General features: G+C 50.7%; 1 protein-coding gene across 1 annotated transcript; it reads left to right on the forward strand.

Moving 5' to 3' along the window:
- The first annotated feature begins 16,696 nt into the window (after positions 1-16,696).
- LOC136460081 (uncharacterized) lies at positions 16,697-17,757 on the forward strand. Its single transcript, XM_066459915.1, has one exon. It carries the CDS (start codon positions 16,770-16,772, stop codon positions 17,469-17,471), a length of 702 nt encoding a protein of 233 aa, XP_066316012.1. The 5' UTR covers positions 16,697-16,769; the 3' UTR covers positions 17,472-17,757.
- Positions 17,758-19,746: the final 1,989 nt, after the last annotated feature.

Genomic DNA, 19,746 nt, shown 5'->3' on the forward strand with positions numbered 1-19,746 from the left:
GCCGCTCTGCTCCAACAGCTTCGAGGCATACGCGCTCTGACCGAGATCGCTCATTCAAAAATGAGCCGCCATCTCGCGCTTAAAGCTATCGATGTTCTCCGCACGTGCGCCGATGATGATCAAGTCATCCACATACACGTCGACGATGAGCTCCTCCTTCCCCCGTAGCCATGTGTAGAGTGCGTGCTCAGTTGCACACCATGTGAACCTAAGCTCGCACAGCGTGGCGTCAAGCTTGGCGTTCCATGCTCGCCGTAGAGTGTCTTACGTAGTCGGAGCACCCTGTGCTCCGCTCTCATGATGGTGAAACCCGAAGGTTGCCTGACGAAGACCGTCCCCGCCAGCTCACCATTAAGGAAGGCCAATTTTACGTCCAGATGATGGACACGCCAGTCCTTCGCTGCTGCCAAAGCCAGCAGCAGTCGAATAGACTCTATGCACGCTACCAGCGCAAAGACTTCCTCGAAGTCGATGCCCTCGCGTTGGACAAAGCCTCGGGCGATGAGGCGCGCCTTGTGCTTGATAATGGCGCCGTGCTTGTCCTGCTTGACCTTGTAGACCCACTTCAGGCCGATCGGATGGCATCCTGGAGGTGGATCAATGAGCTCCCAAGTCTCATTTTCCTCGATCGCCTTCATCTCCTCCAGCATCGCCAGTCGCTAATTTGCATCGTGCTCGGCCAGCGCGAACGTGGGTGGTTCTTCTACACTAACGAGAAGCAGCTTTGGGTCATTGAGCAGCCGATCTGCTAGGCCTGAGGACCCTGTGTCGTCGACGATGTCGTCCAGCATACGGAACCGCACCTCCTCACCGTCGTGGAAACCATCCACGAACTCTATGATGTCACTTGCAGGTGAGGCAAACTCGATCAACGTCGATGGAGTCCCCTATTCCACCGGAGTCAGCACAGCACCTGGAGTGCTTGGCACCCCGACTGCAGTGCTTGGCACTACTCCTGGTGATGAGGACATGACACCCATGCATATGACCATGTTTGGCACATGGTATGGAGGGTTAGGAGGCCAGCAAGGGTGTCCAAGTCAAGAAGGAGGCCCGAGGCTAATTCGGTTCGAGTCTCCGAGGTGGAGGCCCAAAGCAACTAAAGTTCGAGCCCGTCTCAGAGTCCAGGAGCAGCACGTACTAAAAATGATGCCTAGGTCGCATACAGTGTCCGTTTTAGGCGTTCTTTATATGGATGGAAAGATAATTTCATGGAGCTTCCAATGGCACCAGTCCCACCTTAAAAATCGATCGGAGTCAACAGGAATCGTAGAAACAAGTGGACATCCAGAATCTATCAGGGTGCTGCTCCACTGTCGGCGACAACTTAATTTAGAGGTGAGCTCGTTCTTAAGTGATCCTTTTCATACTTTTGAGAATAGATTGCTACCTAATGATGTTATATTAATTAGGAACATTGGAGAGTGTCATGAGGGACTTAGAGGAAGAGGTGGAGGCAATGATGACCAGCAAGGATGTCCAACAGAAACTGGAGGCTCGGTCCAACATGATTTCGAGTCTGCCTCGGCCTCTAGGACCAGTCTGCCTTAAACTGGTCACCCAGGACGCATCCGAACTCCATTTTCGATGATCCATATATGGTTGGAAAGCTAATTTGATAAGGAAGCCAATCCAAGTGGTCTCACATCAAAAGCCCTTCAGAATCAACTAGAATCGTCGAAACAAATCAGCGTCCAAATATCTGCCAGGGTGCTGCGACACTGTCATTTGGTCCGTTGGACCGTGTATCGTGTTTGGGCCCATTAGGGGGTGCATCCAGGGTAGGCGACGAGCCTAAGACCTTTATAATCATATGCCACCGCCGCTATTAGGTTTTGGGTTTTGCTTAGATTAATCTGTCAAGAACAGTATCGCCGCTTGTCGGTTTATGAGACCCTAACTTCGTGAGATTAATCATTAATCTGCAATTTGGTTGTGTTCTTTCTTGTTCTTGCTTGTGTTCTTCGTTGTACAGGCAGGGATTAGCCTTCTTGGCAAGGTCAACCTAGTCTGTGACTTAGTTGATAACCATAGGAGCTGTGGTGCTAAGATTGCAGGGTTCGATCTTTCGATCTAAAGCCGGATCGGTGTGTCATTCTCCGCCACAACAATAGTTACCTCTACCTGACGGAAGATCAGGATCCCTGTTCCCATTACCTGGACTACTCGTCACCACTCTTGGAGTGGTTGGCACCACTGCAGGAGTGCTCAGCATCAGTCTTGGAGTGGTCGGCACCACTGTAAGACCTCTCGGCTCCGCTATGGGAGCATTCAGCACCCGTCCTAGAGTGGTCGGCACCACTGCAGAACCACTCGGCACCACTCCTGGAGTGCTTGGCACCCCTCTTAGAGTGCTCAGCACTACCCCAGGAGTGCTCGACTCCATTGCTAGAGTGGTTGGCACCTCCTCTCCGGTGTCTCCACCACCATGGATGACCAAGTGCTCGACGACGAAGGTGTTGGTGATGCCGCCAGTTTCCCCTGTGTCCGGACAGTCCCAGTCCCAGGCCGCCTTCTCGTCGAACATGATGTCACGCGAGACAACCACCTTGCCTCCACGTGGGTTGTAGAGCCAGTACGCCTTGGTACCTTCCTCGTAGCCTAGGAGCATCATTTGTGTGCTCCTGTCCTCTAGCTTGGTGTGGACCGGCTTCATCTTCCTGACGTGGCCAATGCAGCCGAATATCTAGAGGGAGGACACGCTCGGCTTGCGCCCATACCAAGCTTCGAACAATGTCTTACCCTTTAGGGCCTTGCTGGGCACGCGGTTGAGGATGAACACCACCGTGGTCACTACCTCACCCTAGAACCTTACCGACATGCCCTTGGCCTTCATCATGGATCGAGCCATGCCGACCACCGTCTGGTTCCACCGCTCCACCACGCTATTCTGCTGTGGCGAGTATGCACGGTGTGGTGTCACACCATACCCTGATCCGCACAGTACATAGTGAACTCCATCGAAGTGAATTTGCTGCCGCGATCAGTCCTCGGCACGCGTAGCTTCTTGCCGCTCTCCGCCTCCACGCGCGCCTTGAATTTCTTGACCGCTTTCGCTGTCTCGGTCTTGTTGGTCAGAAGTTGCAACTACATGTACCGGCTACAGTCATCCACCAGTAAAATGAAGTACTTGCGCCCGTCGGGCGTCACCGGCATGATCAGCCCGTAGAGGTCACCATGGACCAGTTCGAGGGTCTCTATCGCGCAGTACTTCGCCGTCTTTGGGAACGGTAGCCTTTTTTGCTTCCCAGCCAGGTAGCCGTCACACAGCTCGCCTGCATGCTCGATGTGAGGTAGCCCAGTCACCATCTTCTCTAGCCAACCAAGAGCGTCGAAGCTGATATGTCCACACCGGGCATGACATAGCCATGGCTCCTTCGTGCGCCGTGCAGCCAAGCAGATGGGCTGCTTCACCTTGAGGTCGAGCAGGTACAGCCGATTCTAGGACATTTTCACCTTGGCAAGAAGCCGCTGCTCCCGGTCCCTGATCCTGAGGACGTCGTCCTTGATTAGTACCTCGCTGCCGCGCTCATCCAGGTGGGCAATGCTGATGATGCTTGAACGTAGCTACGGGATGTAATATACATCCGTTGGCGTGCGGTGCTTGCCTTTCTGGCACCTGAAGATGATGGTGCCGTGCCCTCGGATCGCCACCCTTGAGCCGTCAGTGAACTTCACCGTGCCGGTCACGTCGTCGTCGAGCTCGGAGAAGGCTGCGTTGGAGCCCATCATGTGGTTACTGGTGCCATAGTCCAAGTACCACCGCTGCCCCTGTCCACCGCCCACACGTCTAAGGTGGACTTGGGCATGCGGTTCGTCAAGGTGGACAGCCTTCAGAGCCTTGCCATGCCCTTCCACCGCCATCACCTCTCCCTTTTCCTTGGCCTCAATGTCGTGCAGTGCATAGAACATCGCCATCAGGAGAGTGGTCTCATCATCATCATCAGTCTGTGCAAGATGAGCCTCAGCTTTCTTCTCCTGCTTTCGATTTGTGCACTCCTTTGCCCAATGGCCCGTCTTCCTACAGCACCGATAGGCGTTGGGGTCGACCTTCTTCTTCTTCTTTGAAGAAGCCTTGCTGCGGTGCTTGCCATCGTCACCACGCCTAGAGGAGGCTTCCCCGGACTTCTTCCTTCGGGCAGCCCACTCCTCCTCTGTCAGCAGCAGCTTGCCGCTGTCCGTCGTTGTTGTGGCTTACTCCATGCGCTCATCCATCGCCCGTAGATGGCATGTCACATCCTCAATGGTGAGCGTGGACAAGCCTAGCATCGTCTTTATGGAAAGAGTGATCTAGATGTACTTCATCGGCACGGAGTGGAGGCACTTGGAGACTGCCTCTTCTTCATCGATGGTGACACCGTGGCTCCTCAGCTTGCTGATGAGCGTCTGCAGGTGGAGGGAAAAGTCCTCCACCAATTCACCATCCTTGAACTTGAGGTTGGCGTACTCCTTCTTCAGCAGCTGGGCCATTGCCTTCTTTACGCGGTCGAAACCAACGCGCATCGCCACAATGGCCTCCCACGCCTCCTTAGCTGAGCTCTTTGCCCCCAACAACACCCTGTACTCCACTGGCACAACAGCGAGGACAACCTCCAACGCTGACATGATGTCTTCTTCATTGTCGGTGCCCTTGTCAATAGCATTCTAGAGCCGTCGGGCTCTGAGCTTGACCTTCATGGTCACCACCCACTCGCCATAGTTGGTGCAAGTCAGCGTCGGCCAACTGGTGCCGCTGACCTCTTGCACCGTGCGCACAACGACCTCATATCATGGCTAGGCAGCCACTACAGCACTGCTGCTGTCGTCCATCTCCAAACCGTCCGTCATCGCCAGCGGTTAGTCCAGCGACGGCGCTTGTACGGCTCTGATACCACTTGTTGGCCCCTGGATCTTCGGAACGAGTGAGCCGACCACACACTATGGCTAGAAGTAAAAGAAGGGAGGGAGAATAGAGCGCGCGCACACATAGCACAAGCACCAGCGTTGGCCGGAGCTCTGCAGAGGAGATGGCAAAACTGAACTTACTCTTTTTACTGAGTTATAGTGGGAAGCTATATATACAACTCTACCCATCTAATCCTAGTACACAGACATATCAGGCTGCCATGCTGCTACAATGACTAGATGTGATAGCAGGGCTACCTTTGACGCATATCCTTACTGTGGCTATAGTGCGGTAGGGGAGCCTTTCGGCGCCTGCCCCTATAGCAGCTACAGTGCAACAGCAGGGAGCCTTTCGGCGCCTGTCCCTACCGCGCATTCATACAAGGGAGCAACAGATTACTTAACATCCATGTATGCTACATTCCAAATATTTTATGGGTTTACTATGTTCCACAACTTTCTTCTTCGTATTTTCTAATGATTGATTTGTAAATTATAACTACGGCATGATGACATGTGTTATGCATAAACTGATAATGCAGGACAATATCAGTCTAGATGCTCTTGATCATCGCCTTTACAACCATGCTTGGACTTACACAAAATCACGGTTAAGGCTACCAGCGACTGCCTATGTTGTCTGTGGATTGTTACCAGTCACAACTAGAACGAGGTTCTTTGCCAAGGGTCGGATACGCTCGGCAAAGAAGCCTTTGCCCTCGGCAAAGGCTTTGCCGAGAGTTGCTCTCGGCAAAGGCCGGTCGGCACAGTACCTCACGGCAAAGGCTACTTTGTCGAGAGCCGCATCTCGTGCTCTCGGCAAAGGATTTGCCGAGGGTTAGCCGGCCGTCGGCAAAAATTTTCGCCGTGACGGGGAGAGGTCACGATAAAGTTGATCTTTGCCGTGAGCCTTAGCAAGCTCTCGGCAAAGAATTTCTGAATTTTTTTCCAAAAAACTTTCCCGAGCGTCTGTCAGAAGAGCTCTCGGCAAAGAATATTGATAATTTTTTTTGAATTTTTTGTGCCGAGAGCTATGGCTCAGCTCTCGGCAAAGGCTTCCTCTTTGCCGAGCGCTATGGTCATGCGCTCGGCAAAGCTGGGATTCTGTGTGTTCCAGAATTCCCAGCTTTGCCGAGGGCATGACCATAGCCCTCGGCAAAGCCACAGCCAGTTTTAATTTTTTTTTGTTTTTTGCATTTCCAGTCAACAAATAAACATATATATGACATCCACATCACAATAAGCACATCCACATATCAATAACCACATCCACATCACATAATTCACATCCACATCACATAATTCACATCCACATCACATAGAAGTCTCAAAGTTCGAAGTCACAAACAAATCTCGACACATAGATAACCACAAGTGTAAAGTTCGACAAGCAACATAAACAAGAGGAATAGGAGGCGCCAAACTGGTCACGGCGATGGTCTGGGCTGAGAAGGCGCCACGTGCGATCCTGGGGAGTTGACGAGGAGAAGGTTAGGGTCGTTCGACGCCGCTGACTGACGCTACACAAACAAAGAAGATGCAGAACGTGTTAGACAACATAAATAGATAACCAAGCACTACATGTACTTTTTACCACCACGACCACACCACCACCACCACCACCACCAACCACGCGACACCACCACCACCACCACCACGCCACCACCACAACCACACCACTACTACCACCAACAACAACCACACCACCATGCCACCACCTCCACCAACCATGCAGCCACCACCACGACCACGCCACCACCACCACCAACCACGCTGCCACCACCACCCACCACCATCACCACTAGCACTAGGTTTCACTAGGTTTTACTAGGTTTCACTAGGTTTGACATTTAGAGAAACTAAAACATTTGTCATACTCACCGGAGTAGAATCAAGCTGAGGTGGAGGTGTAGGCTGCAGCTGACCGAGCAGGAACTGTGGGACCATTCCACCTTAGGTCATCGCAAGACCCCACACATAGGAGAGCACCTATACCATCTGCCGCTGATCCTGCTCCTGCTTGGCCTCTAAAGCTGCCAGCCTCTGCTGCTCGAGCTCCCGCTCGGCCTCCAAAGCTGCCAGCCTCTGCTGCTGCTGCTCCCGCTCGGCCTCCATCGCCTGTAGTTGTGCCTGCAACATTTGATGCTAATGTTTCAAGATTGCGGAGCTAAGGTATGTAAAAGTCAAAGAACTTGGAATGGAAGAGAACACTTACCTGGAGTGTCGACACCACGGTCGGGCGCTGGCGTATGGCCGGCATTGAGCTCATGCTCGCTGCTCGGATCTGGTGTAGCGGAGGAACAGAGGTCGTGTCGAGGACATCGTCGCCAAGCCAAAACCGCCCGTGCTTCTTGCCTTGCCCCACCCTCATCACGAGCTCTGGATCAAAACGCTCCTCGATGGTCGGGTCGTAGTCTGGCCCGTGGACTGACCTTGCCATCTCTGTGTACGCAGAGATGCGAGGGGCAATGCTGGCATTGGTGAATGACTTGGCAGGGACTTCCAGGGTCCAGTTGATGGCGGACGTCGCCTTGCCCAAGTGGGACAAGGCATATGCCTTGAGGTGACCACAAGGGCGGCCACCATGTGACACCGACTGCGAGAAAGACAATAACATTGTTAGAGTTGTTGCAGAATTGAGTGTTAGGTTAGAGAAATGGTTTCGCCTTACCCAAGCTTTTGAGAATTCGGAGAGGTTGCGGCTGCCTTGATGGTGTGGTACTCCTTGCATCAGCAAACGGCGCTCGCGTGCTTCATCATGCTCCTTCTTCTAGTCCTGGCTAAGCCACAAGTTCACAATCCTCTCCCAGGCATCCGGATGCCGATTGCACCAGTTTGGAATCGCCTACAGGCCATCAAGCAAACGATATATCAGAAGATCAAATTAAGGAAACTTAATCTCAGAAGAAATCAATAGTAATGTTCCATATTTACCGCAAGGTACTCCTCCTTGGTCAGCACCACCTGTCTTGCCTCGTCCTTTTTGATGCTACGCCCTTGGACCTTCGTGTAGTGCCAAATGTGCGCCTAATGACGTGCGTCGTGAATCATGTCCGTGATGCGCTTCTTACAAGAAGCGACCGCCACCTGGTACGCCCTGTGCTCCTTGCCCTCCTCGATTCTAAAGAAATCCTGCATAAAGGCACGAGGTATCAATTACTTATTAGAAGAATGCCCAATGAATACGATGTATCTGTGGCTAAAAGAATACAATGTGTGCCTAAAAGACTTACCGACAGGTCCCTAACGACCCGCTCCGCCTTGTTCCTGTATCTGTGGCCACTACGATCCATGGCATCGGCGGCCAATTCGTAGTGGTCGAACTGAGTGGCCGGCTCGAACATGTCCGGGCTCACCTCCACTAGGCTAGGGTAGTGCTCCCTGCACAGACCTCCTAGGATGCCATTCACTTTGCGTGCCTTGGCTCCAGTCTCCACAAGTTTCTAGTTCCTGCACAAGTGATTACAAAGAGTATTAGTTTGTATTTTGATTTTCAACATTTCAAATGAAGAAGTTTCAAGCACATCTTAAGTTACTTACCTATCCCCATAGGGTGTGATCAGCAGGCGGGCCGCTTCAGGTATTGGTCGACGCGGGAGCTTCGTGGGACCACGCAAGTACATCGTCGACACACCAGAGGAAGTGGATCCCCCTGTAGTCGCCTCGTCCCCTGAGGTGGAGGAGGACCCCCCTGCATCCGCATGCTCCATTGTGGCGGCAGGCTCCTCCACGGCCGGAGGGGTAGTCGGCTGCGTCCTGCTCGGACGCCTGTGGCTCCTCCGCCTCGGCACCGGCTTCGAAGGCTGAATCGATGCCTCCGGCTCCTCCTGGCTGGCGTAAAGAGACTGGATGGACCTCCTGGGTGGCATCTCCTGCATTAAAAAGGAACAAAACAATTAGCATATATAAACGATACATAATTAGAAAGAGATGCAAAATGAAGATAATTACATGCAAAATGAATATAATTACAAAAACAGATAATATTACATGTATTAGAAACGATCTCCATGATCGGGATTAGCTGGATTGTACATATCGTCATCGCTATCAACCATGTCCAAATCTTCATCCGCCTCCTCATCATCACTATCAACACCTAAGTGTAATCGGTCAAGGAACACTATGTCCTTTGGATTTTCCACCTCATCTCCAGAGTCCTCGTCCACAACCCTTTCGATGTTTGTCTCCATTTCAACTAGCCCGGTTAAGTCTATCTCAAAGCTCCCTTGTAGCCCCTCTTCGTGTTGATAGAACTCTCCATCATGTGTTTATGGGTTCAAGTTGTAATCTTCATCGTTTGGGAGAGGTAGTCTACCGTGCGGCGATATTGTGTGAACAACATACCAACCCTTAAGGTTTTCCTCAGTTTGGCAAGCATATGGACTATAATAGACTTGCTTGGCTTGTGTGGCCACAATCCATACATCATCACCTTCATAGATGGAATCCTGTTGAGTCTCGACTAGCCCAAGATGAGGGTACTGTCTCGATACCTCAGGATCAAACCACCGGCATTTGAATATGACAGGACTAAAAGGCTCAGCTCCATGAAACTGGAGTTCGTATATTTCTTCAAGTATCCCATAATAGTCCTTGCCATCGGTTCCGGGCATCATAACTCCGGTATTTGTGGTCCTTCGATGCGTCCGACTCTGCTCGTAGCTTGTTGTGTGAAAGCGATACCCATTGACGTCATAAACGTTACATGACATGACCCTAAAGTTGAAGCCATCGGCAACCTGCCGCAATTCGGCACTTATAGACGCATCCCTATAGCACTGCAAAGTCAGGCTAGAGCGTTATGTTATTCACACAAACGACCAACTTGAAATCAAGAAACAAGGGGGAAGTTGGACGGTACCTTCTTTTGGAACCAAGAAATGAAATCCCGCTCCTTAAGAATGGTATCAACTTCATGAGGGCGAGGTCGCCTAGATTGACGCCAGAATAGATTAACAAATTCCCTGTGTAGACAAGAAACATGACGGGGTTGGATGCAGAATAGTGACAGTGTAAGTAACAAGTTCGTTGAGAACTTACTCGATATACGATGCCACTTCATCTAGGTTGGCCAACAAATATAGCATGATACTGCGCCACTCTTCATTGCTCAAGGTCTTTGGGCTCAATGCACTCACTCTTCCGAGTGACCCTTTCAAAAGGCTGAGGGTAGATTTATTTCCGTCCTCATTGTAACGAGACGGTCGATTATGCATGCTAGGAAGGTTGCCCTTATAGTATGTTGTTGTGAAGTTTGACACCTCCTCGTTAATGAACGCCTCTGCCATGGAAGCCTCAATTCTGGCTTTATTTCCACATTTCTTGCGAATAGTCTTTAGACATCTCTCGATTGGATAGCACCAGTAGTTCTGCACGGGCCCCCCCATTCGTGCCTCGTACGGGAGGTGCACAATCAAATGCTGCATCGACAGGAAGAAGCCAGGTGGAAATATCTTCTCCAACTTACAGATCAACTCAGGGGCTCTTTTTTCCAAGTCAGCCACCACATTTTGAGATAACTCCTTGGCACAAAGCTGGCGGAAGAAATAGCTCAACTCTGCCAGCATGACCCAGACATGCTCAGGGACGAAGCCTCGAACCATCGATGGAAGAAGGCGCTCAATCCATATGTGGAAGTCGTGACTCTTCATCCCTAAGACTCGGCCAGTAGATGGGTTGGCCCCCTCTTAAGATTCGCTGCAAACCCATCAGGAAACATTAAGTCCTTGATCCATTGGACTACAACCGTCCTGTGCTTCTTTTCCAAGACGTAATTGCCCCTAGGCCTTCTCCATGTCTTGCCGGCTCTTGGTGGTCGCATCTCTAGGTGTGGTCTATCGCATAGCCTTGCTAGGTCCGCTCTAGCCTTAGGGTTGTCCTTTGACTTGTCAGTGTCCATGAGTGTTGCCCAGAGAGCTTCGACGACATTCTTCTCAGTGTGCATTACATCAATATTATGTGGCAGGGCCAGGTGCTTAAAATAGGGAAGCCTCTCCAAGCCCGACTTATGAGTCCACATATGTTGAACACCATACCCCACGAAACCAACTCCGTCTTCCTTGGCGACAAGACCATCTATCTGAGCAAGAACCTCAGCGCCAATCATCTTCTACGGTTCAGGGTCTGTCACTACGACACCTTTCGTAAAGTTCTTAATGTCTCGTCTGAATGTATGGTCAAGAGGGAGGAATTGTCGATGTTTGTCGAACGAGGAAAACTTGCCACCACTCTTCAACCTAATGAACTACAGAGCTGCCTTGCATACTGGGCATGGGAACTTCCCATGGACACACCAGGCGCTGAATAGACCATACGCCAGAAAGTCATGCATCGAGTAGTGGTACCAAACGTGCATTGTGAAGTTCCTCTTTGTAGCACAGTCGTATGTCAGTACCCCGTGATCCCACGCACTGATCAACTCATCAATCAAAGGCTCCATGAATACACCCATATGTTTCCCCGGGTGACCAGGAATTATCAGCGACAAGAATATGTTCTGACGTTGAAGAAGGACACCGGGGGGGGGAGATTGAGGGGGATAACGAAGATTGGCCAACAAGTGTATGGGGCCACCATCATTCCAAAAGGATTGAACCCATCTGTTGCAAACGCAACACGCACATTACGAGCCTCTAGAGCTTTGTCAGCATAAATGTCATCAAATGTTTGCCATGCTTCACCATCTGATGAATGTACCATCTTGTCAGGATTGTATCGGATGCCATTTTTGTGCCATGTCATCTGTTTCGCGGACTCCTCGCTCATGAATAGCCGTTGGAGTCTCGGTATGAACGGAAGGTACCGTAGGACTTTCATGGGGATTCCAAGCTGCTTCTTCTGCCCATCACTAGATTCTACCTCCACATACCTAGAGGTCTTACACTTTGGACAGTACTTTGCTTCCGCGTGTTCTTTCCTAAAGTGGACGCACCTGTTCTCACAAGTGTGTATCTGCTCATATGGCATCTTAAGAGCTTTGAGGAGCTTCACTGACTCGTACATGTTCTTCGGCAGCGCGTGATCTGCCGGAAGCAGGGTCCCAAAAACTGCCAGCATACTATCGAAGCAGTCTCGACTCATGTTATGCATGGACTTTAACCCCATTAAGCGTCCAATGGCATCAAGTTGAGAAACATTTGTCTTGTCATGAAGGGGCCTCTTAGCCGACTCCATCATGCGATAGAATGCCCTTGCGGTTTCCTCTGGCTCCTGCTCCTCGGTTTCGTCCGTACATCGTACACCGAAGTGTGCTTGGTGGAAGTCATCCATCATGTCTGGTACCCCGCCATCACTATCAAACTCCTCCAAGCGTGGCCTCAATGCCTCATCTCTAATACGATGGCCTTCACCATGGCACAACCACCGGGTATAGTCTGGCGTAAACCCAAACTTGCAAAGATGTTCCTCAATGACCTTCCTGGTTTTCCTATTCCTGTTTGCACATTCGTTGCAAGGACACCACACCTCTGTCGCTGCTTGAGCACCCACACCAAATGCTTTGTCCAAGAAATCCTCAGTCTTCTATATCCATTCACGAGTGACCTGATTCTGACTACGGTGGCCTGTGTACATCCAATCACGGTTATCCATCATCTACCATATATATAACAGAGTAATATAACCATCAATAGCATATGCACCGCTTGCCTACTATCTAATAGGTAGGGATGGATCCTAATCCCACCCGCGGATGCATAGATGAGGTTAGTTTCCATGCTCTGCTCCAATCCGAGATAGAACTTCGGTAGCACATCCCCGCTATTCTCCCGATACACGTCCTGGAAGGGAGAGTGTGTATCTGGAGAACAACAGGGAGGTGATGCCGAAACTCCATCTCGGACCGGACCGGACCATACAAACTAAATCATCTACACATCCACAGGCTGTCCAAATAACATGGACAATCCAAAACAGATACGGTCGCAGATATGCAGAGATCCGCATACCTACGACCGTATCTCTTTCGGACGGGAGACGCCTAACTGGTTTACGCGATCTAGCTAGGGTTACGGACAAAGGGCTTATACCTAGGGTGGCGGTGGAGTGGAGAGGTGACGCGGTGCAGGCAGACCCAAAGGAAGACGCTCGGGGTACTCTGGGTCCCCTCCGTCGGGCTCTTCTCTGCAAAACAAGAAACATAATTTATAAGTTCAAAATTTCGGCAGAACCTCCCCTGTACAGGGAGGCTTCCAAAACCTGCAAGGAAAAAGACGGTACGATGGCCGACATCCACAATTTCGGCACGATGGCCGACACAGCGACATATGGCACGATGGCCAACACATCCACAAAAGGCACGAAGGCCCACTAATCCAGAAATGGCACGAAGGCCAGCAACAGGCGGGAGGGGGGCTTTACCTTGGGTGGCAGTGTAGTCGGGCGACGCGGAGTCAGGATCACCCTCGTCTTCGGCTAGACGCGGGGAAAATGGCGATGACCGCTCGGCGTGACGCGACGACGCGGGGGCGTGACGGTCGTCGGCCTCTCCTTCTCCCCTCCTTCTCCCCTCCTCTCTTCTCCCTTCCTCTTCTCCCTTCCTCCTCCAAATGCTCTCTGCACGGCCGGCAGGGGCGCGCGGGGCCGGCCGGGGACGCGCTGGCCGCGGGGGTGGGCCACCGGCGAGCGTGGCCGGGGGCGCGCGGGGCCGGCCGGGGCTGCGCTGGCCGTGGGGTGGGCCACCGGTGGGCGTGGCCGGGGGCGCGCGGGGCCGGCCGGGGACGGCCGAGGCGGGGGACGACGCGACCCCGACGACGACGGTGCTCGGCGGGCCGGGCTGCTGCTCCGGTGGCGTGGGGACGGGGCAGGGGCGGGCTACGGCGGCGCGGGGATGGGGCGGGGGTGGGCTACAGCGGCGCGGTGACGGGGCGGGGGCAGGGGAGAGGCTGCGGTGGCGCGGGGGACCGGCGGCGGCGAGAGGAAGGGATGCGGGGCGCGCGGCCGAGAGGAAAGGCTGACTGGGCCGTGACCGGTCTATGTGGACTGGGCCTTTGCCGAGGGCCCAGATCCAGGCTCTCGGCAAAGTTGTTTTTTATTTTTTTTAAAAAAACTCTTTGCCGAGGGCCTAGATCCGGGCTCTCGGCAAAGTTGCTCGAAACCCACTCAATTTTTTATCACAGCCTATACATGCGATGAAATGACACCTCGACAAGTTTCGTGAATTTCGGACTTCGTTTCCATTTTATATAATTTAAAAATACTTTACACACAAGTTCCTCGCCGTGTTCCGTGAAAACGATGCGCCAAATTTGGCATCTGTCACTGGATAAGGTCTCACACCACCTGCAATACCATGAATATGATTTTTTGAATCACTCAATTCCAATATTCGATGCACCTGCAGTTCAAATTTGAATTACCGGGAAGAATTCAAGTAAATGAAATAAACTTATTAAATATAGCTAATAAAATAAAAAAAGCTCCAAATTTTAATATGTACTTTAAGGTACAACAGTAAACCCAGGGAAAAAATTTGGAAGCAAAAAAAGCAAAAAAAAAAAAAATTTGCCGAGGGCACAGAAACGACACTCGGCAAAGTAATTCTTTGCCGAGGGCCAAATTCTGACCCTCGGCAAAACAGACGGCAGGTGAAGGCCGTTTGCCTGCCGTCACAGGTTGCCGACGGCCGGACCCTCGGCAAAGGGCCCGGTTGCCGAGAGGAATTCTTTGCCGACGGCCTGGCCCTCGGCAAATATGGTTTTGCCGACGGCCTACCGTTGCCGAGGGCCGACTCTCGGCAAAGCTTTCTTTGCCGAGAGCCCGACATTTGGCTCTCGACAAAGACGCTGGCTCTTGGCAACGGCCCTGTTTCCGGTAGTGAGTTTACTAGGGTAATCAATAACCATAGCCCATAGGTCTCCATTTGGACTTGGATAAACTCTGTCTTTAGATTGTGGAATAATTTTCCAGGATGTTTGAAAGTTTTGCATTCACTTTGTTACAATGTTTCTTATGCCGCCAATTCAGGATATCCGACAAAAAGTGTCATATTTGTTACGGATTTTAATCAATAGTTCATTGGTTCTTAACAAGACACTATGTTACACTAGGAAGGGTCCGAACGTCCATGTATTACTCTTCTGACCCCCTATGACGTCGCTATGGCGTGTTGTATCAAACATTTTCTCTACCTTAATACAGAGACGCGCAAACCTTTTGCGTGATCGAGAAAAAAAAAGACATCAGGTTTCTATATCGGGAGAGTCAAGTTTCTGCATCGAGATAGTCTGTAATGGATACTTTTTACTTGAAATGGGACTACTCATGTATGAGCAACCATCTGTAGTATGTTTTCCTTTAATATGAGTTAGCATAAGTGCATAGTTGTATGTGTCATATATGAGAAAGGACTGCCAGACACATGTTCACGACATACAAATTGAAGTTGTCCATTGTTGCCTTGTATGCTCACACTATGCAGCACAGTGCCTAAGGATATCTAATTAAACAAATGTATATATGCGGGCGCAGCGGAGCGCGCCTGTCTTCCTAGTATAGTATGACCAAGCTGGCAGGGACGGAGACGGGGGCGCGAGCCCCCATACGAATGTGAAATCTACATTGAATTTTTTGAAATTCAAAACATTCAAAAAATTAACTTCCTCGCTCCACCCCTGCAAGCTGGAAGGAAACATTGGCGAAACGAAGATGCTTTTGACCTGTCAATGGTAATCATCAGGGAATGAATGAAAGCTGAAACGGACAAACTCATCATGCGTCAAACTTGTCACCGGGGGGGGGGGGGGGGGGGGGGGGGGGGGCATTCCAGCATCTCCCTAGCTTGGCACACCTCACCATGGATGCCATCCATATCGTCGACTCGCAATGATGATGAGCAATTACTACACCATTCGTTCTTGAACATGCTGGTCCGTTCCATGAGGCAACGAATATAATAAAAACCGACATCAGGAAGGTGAGGCATTGCTGTTCCAAAAATTGGGTCAGCTTCCTTCCTGTTCCTGACGGGGATTCCCACAGATACACACGCATCCGAAGATTTCTTGTAGGCCTGTAGCAACTTGTACACCTTGAGAGGAGAGACATTGAGATGCACTCAACTTCCAAGAGCTCCATGAACCGGACTCACTAACCGACACACCACAACGTTGGTCAATATGATTCCGCAACATGCAGGCCTCGTCAAAAATTAACAAACTGTAGCTTGCCCATCGCTTTACGAACTAAATGTGGGGCTTCTTTTGTGGACTTAAACTGAAGTTCACGGCCGGATGCGGTGTCGCCAGTTGCATCATCCATCTACTTCTTCTTAGCAACAATCAATAATTGCTCATCAGTAAACTGCTTTATCTGTCTCTGCCAAGGTTGCCGCGCTGCGAGGTGCGAGCCATTTCCTTGGCCACTTCTCTCTTGTTTATACGATGCGCCATTTTTTACAGGTGAGGAAGCACTACTGACAAAACTACGTACAGACATATTTCTCTTAACTAGTGTTGGACTGTTCAGGCATGATCATAGATAAGTTCTAACTTCTAAGAAGCATCATTACAGTCATTATAGAGAAGATTTGTTGTATAAACTGGTCTTCTCAACATTACATTCGGTATATATAGTACTGTACCCGCCAATCGGTTGGAGTTGGACCATGCATATCCATCCCCCTGTTTCGAGCCATCGATCGTGTCGTCCGGTGGTGCAGCCTAGCTCAGCGTGCCCGCTGTGGGCTGTGGCGCTCGCGCTCCGTCGTCTGCAAGCGTGCGTGCGTACGAAAAGTGACGTCCAACCACCGAGCAAGATCCGCTCTATAAGACGTCGCGTCCTTTCCACCTACAGCGCAAGTACACTACCGGAACACACGACACACGAGCGAGCGCTTGGACCGTTCCGCGCGTGCTGACATCAGTTGGAGAGAACGATCGGTCGAGATGCCTCCCGGTCCCGGCGTCGCAGACCAGGCGCCACCGCCGGCGCCACCGGCACAGCCGCCGCGGAGCCCTCACCGGGGCAACGGCGCCATGCCCATGCCGCAGAGCCCGCTCCGCATCAAGCAGGATGGCAAGTTCTACGAGCGGCTCCTCACCAAGGAGAGCTCCGCGGCCAACCTGTCGTTCCGGTACTACTGGGCGGAGCCGGGCGCGGTGCCGTTCGTCTGGGAGTCGCAGCCGGGCACGCCCAAGGACGTCGCGCGGATGGGCGCCGCCACCGCGCTCCCGGCCATCACGCCGCCGCCGTCGTACCTGCTCAAGCAGCAGGTGGTCGCCTCGGCACGCCATGACCAGAAGAGCGACGGTAGGGCGGCGAGGAGCGGCAGGAAGCGGCGCTGCAGGCTCAAGAGGATCAGGATCGGCTTCATCGCCGGGATCTTCCGGCGGCTCAGCCTCGGGAAGAGGTGGCGGCAGCGCCCGGAGACGCCGGTCAAGGTGGCGTCGTCCTCCAGCCGGTGGCTCTTCTCCTCGGTGGCCACGGAGACAGGCGAGCACAACGACCTCCACCAGGACGAGATCGGCGCCGTTGCCGCGCACCCGAAACAGCACAAGGCCGTGCCGTGCAGCAGCCCCACCCTGTGGCTGCTGCGCTTCCGCAACAGCTCCGGCAACCGGGGCGGCCGGAACGACGGCTGGGCGTAGAAAATTAAAGGTCGCTCTCTCCCAGCGTGGTGGCGACAAGGAATCCTCAAGTCAGAAAGTGGTTTGTTATGGTTACGAAATAGGTTAACGATGATCGATTTCTATCGCTGCCAGCGAGTCGAACTGTGTTTGTTTGTATATTGCCCAGTGGCCAGTGCAGTGCTTCATGAAATTTTATTCTTGTGCTCATCGTGTTTACAGATCATGAAGTTCACGAGTTTGGAATATCTCGTCAACGTTAGTATATAGTATATGCGCAGCTCTGTTGTACATGAGCTCGAGATAAGAATCATATGTTGATTCTGCTGCTTGTCGTAATATGCATGTGATCCTATCTTTATCATCATCATATAGTATTATAAGTAGTTGTATGCAATTAGCACTTTAGCAGTGCATAACTAATGGTAGTGATGGATGTGATGAAAGAATGATGTAAAACCTATGATGTCAATAGTGACGGAGAACCAACCATAAGTCCACACTCTTTAACTATTTCAGAGGCTATGTAATAAGTACCCCCTCCATTTCCAAATTTTAAGTCATTTTGATTTTTCATTTATTACGTTATGTCTAAATAAGTACATTGTAAAGACTATACATATCTAAAAACAGAACGACTTACAATTTAAAATAGAGAGAGTATACAACTGAGACACGATTGATCATGTCATATAATACATGTAATTAACCCTCGTGTCTATACGTAGTGGTAGTAGTTATTGTTGTTCCAGGAACTAAGGTGTCAGTTTATTACCCCTTTTGCCCTTTCACTGCATATACTATATATATATATAGTCAGTAGTTTGTGAACTTGTGGCTTGGCCCCTGGTTCATCCAAATTTCTTGCACTAATCGATCTCTAATCACTTCCTGTACTATACAATCAACAACCTTAAAATAATTGCTGACAACATATATATTCCCAATGCATATATTATTGGTAAGCGAGGCGTGGCTGCGTGGGTCGATCCATCGAGCAAGATTGGTTGCTCACTTGCTCTTACTGAATCTGCAGGACAGCTACGTACTACATTCAGGATCTTGAAAATGCAGAAACGAGCGCTGTCGCTTACTAGTCCTGAAGGCTGAAAGTATAAGCCATTCTCGCGTAGGTGCTGGCCTGGTTCCTGCTGTAACAAACAGAACCCATATCGTCACATAGTACATGCATACGTACTCAGGCACGGAGCCAGCGGTGGGGCTAAGGGGGCTCCAGCCCCCCTACCGCTCGCGAGCAAGCGAAGCCCCGTAGAGCTGCCGTCTGAAATTTCAGCTGTAGATGTATAGGTAGGAGGGGCTGAGATTTGCTGAACCTCTTTTCTTACTAATTACCGTTGTTTAGCCCCTTCTAATTTTTTTCCTAGCTTCGTCCCTGTACGTACTGGACGAACTGCATAGCTCGAGCTCGATCATCTCTTCTCATCGATGAAATGAAGCAGCAGTGCATGAATGTAGTACGGCAGGAGTATGTATGGGAAAAGTGTACGTTGGTAGGAGTTTGATCATCAACACATGGATGAAGAACATCTGTCCTAGCTAGACAAACAGCTTCGCGAGTTATTGGCAATCCAGTTACTATACGTTTTTGTGCCTGAAAGACCTATACAACGATTTGCAATCTGTGTGGATGTGGTATGCTGCAGTTCATGCCGTACGTCGGCCAACTAACGCAACCGATCTTGACAATTTCCTTGCAACAAACTCAATGTCGTTGTTCAAGCAATTAGCATACAGGATCTCCTCGATCGGAGTCTGATGCTGTGTCTTGTTTGCTCCTCATGCATGCACACCTACTCGAGCACCTAGTACTCCAATTTTACCTCTTTTGTAGTATGTTGGTCACCCTCCAACACATATCCAATTTCCAAGCTAACTCTGGAATCTCTGGTGCCAACAGTGATGCGTACTATGAAGCCGCATGCAGACAACCCTTAAGTTATAATCTACATGGGCTAGATCCATATAATATTCTAAAACTAGCAAGGTGGTAAGCACAAAATAGTGAGGTTATCTAGCTTTATTTTGCATTTGGAGTTTTTATCTGAAAATGGTTCATGCAAATAGCTTTGTTTACTTGTTTGACTCACTGCATCCATAGCCCCAAACTCTATATATATAGTTTTTATGCAGTTGGAGGGGCTTGCGCCCCGACAGAGAAATTAAATTACTAAAAAGAAGAGTCAGCAGTTACAAGCCATAGTTCAAGAAACAAAAAAGGAAGAAAAGAAGATAAAAGATAAAATACAAATTAAACAGATTCTGGATCCATAGGTCA

The sequence above is a fragment of the Miscanthus floridulus genome, chromosome 6 (genome assembly GCF_019320115.1).
Source record: "Miscanthus floridulus cultivar M001 chromosome 6, ASM1932011v1, whole genome shotgun sequence".
NCBI lineage: Eukaryota > Viridiplantae > Streptophyta > Magnoliopsida > Poales > Poaceae > Miscanthus > Miscanthus floridulus.

Bases quoted from the DNA above. Each gene is read 5' to 3' on its own strand.
- LOC136460081 (XM_066459915.1), top strand. From the start codon at position 16,770: ATGCCTCCCGGTCCCGGCGTCGCAGACCAGGCGCCACCGCCGGCGCCA.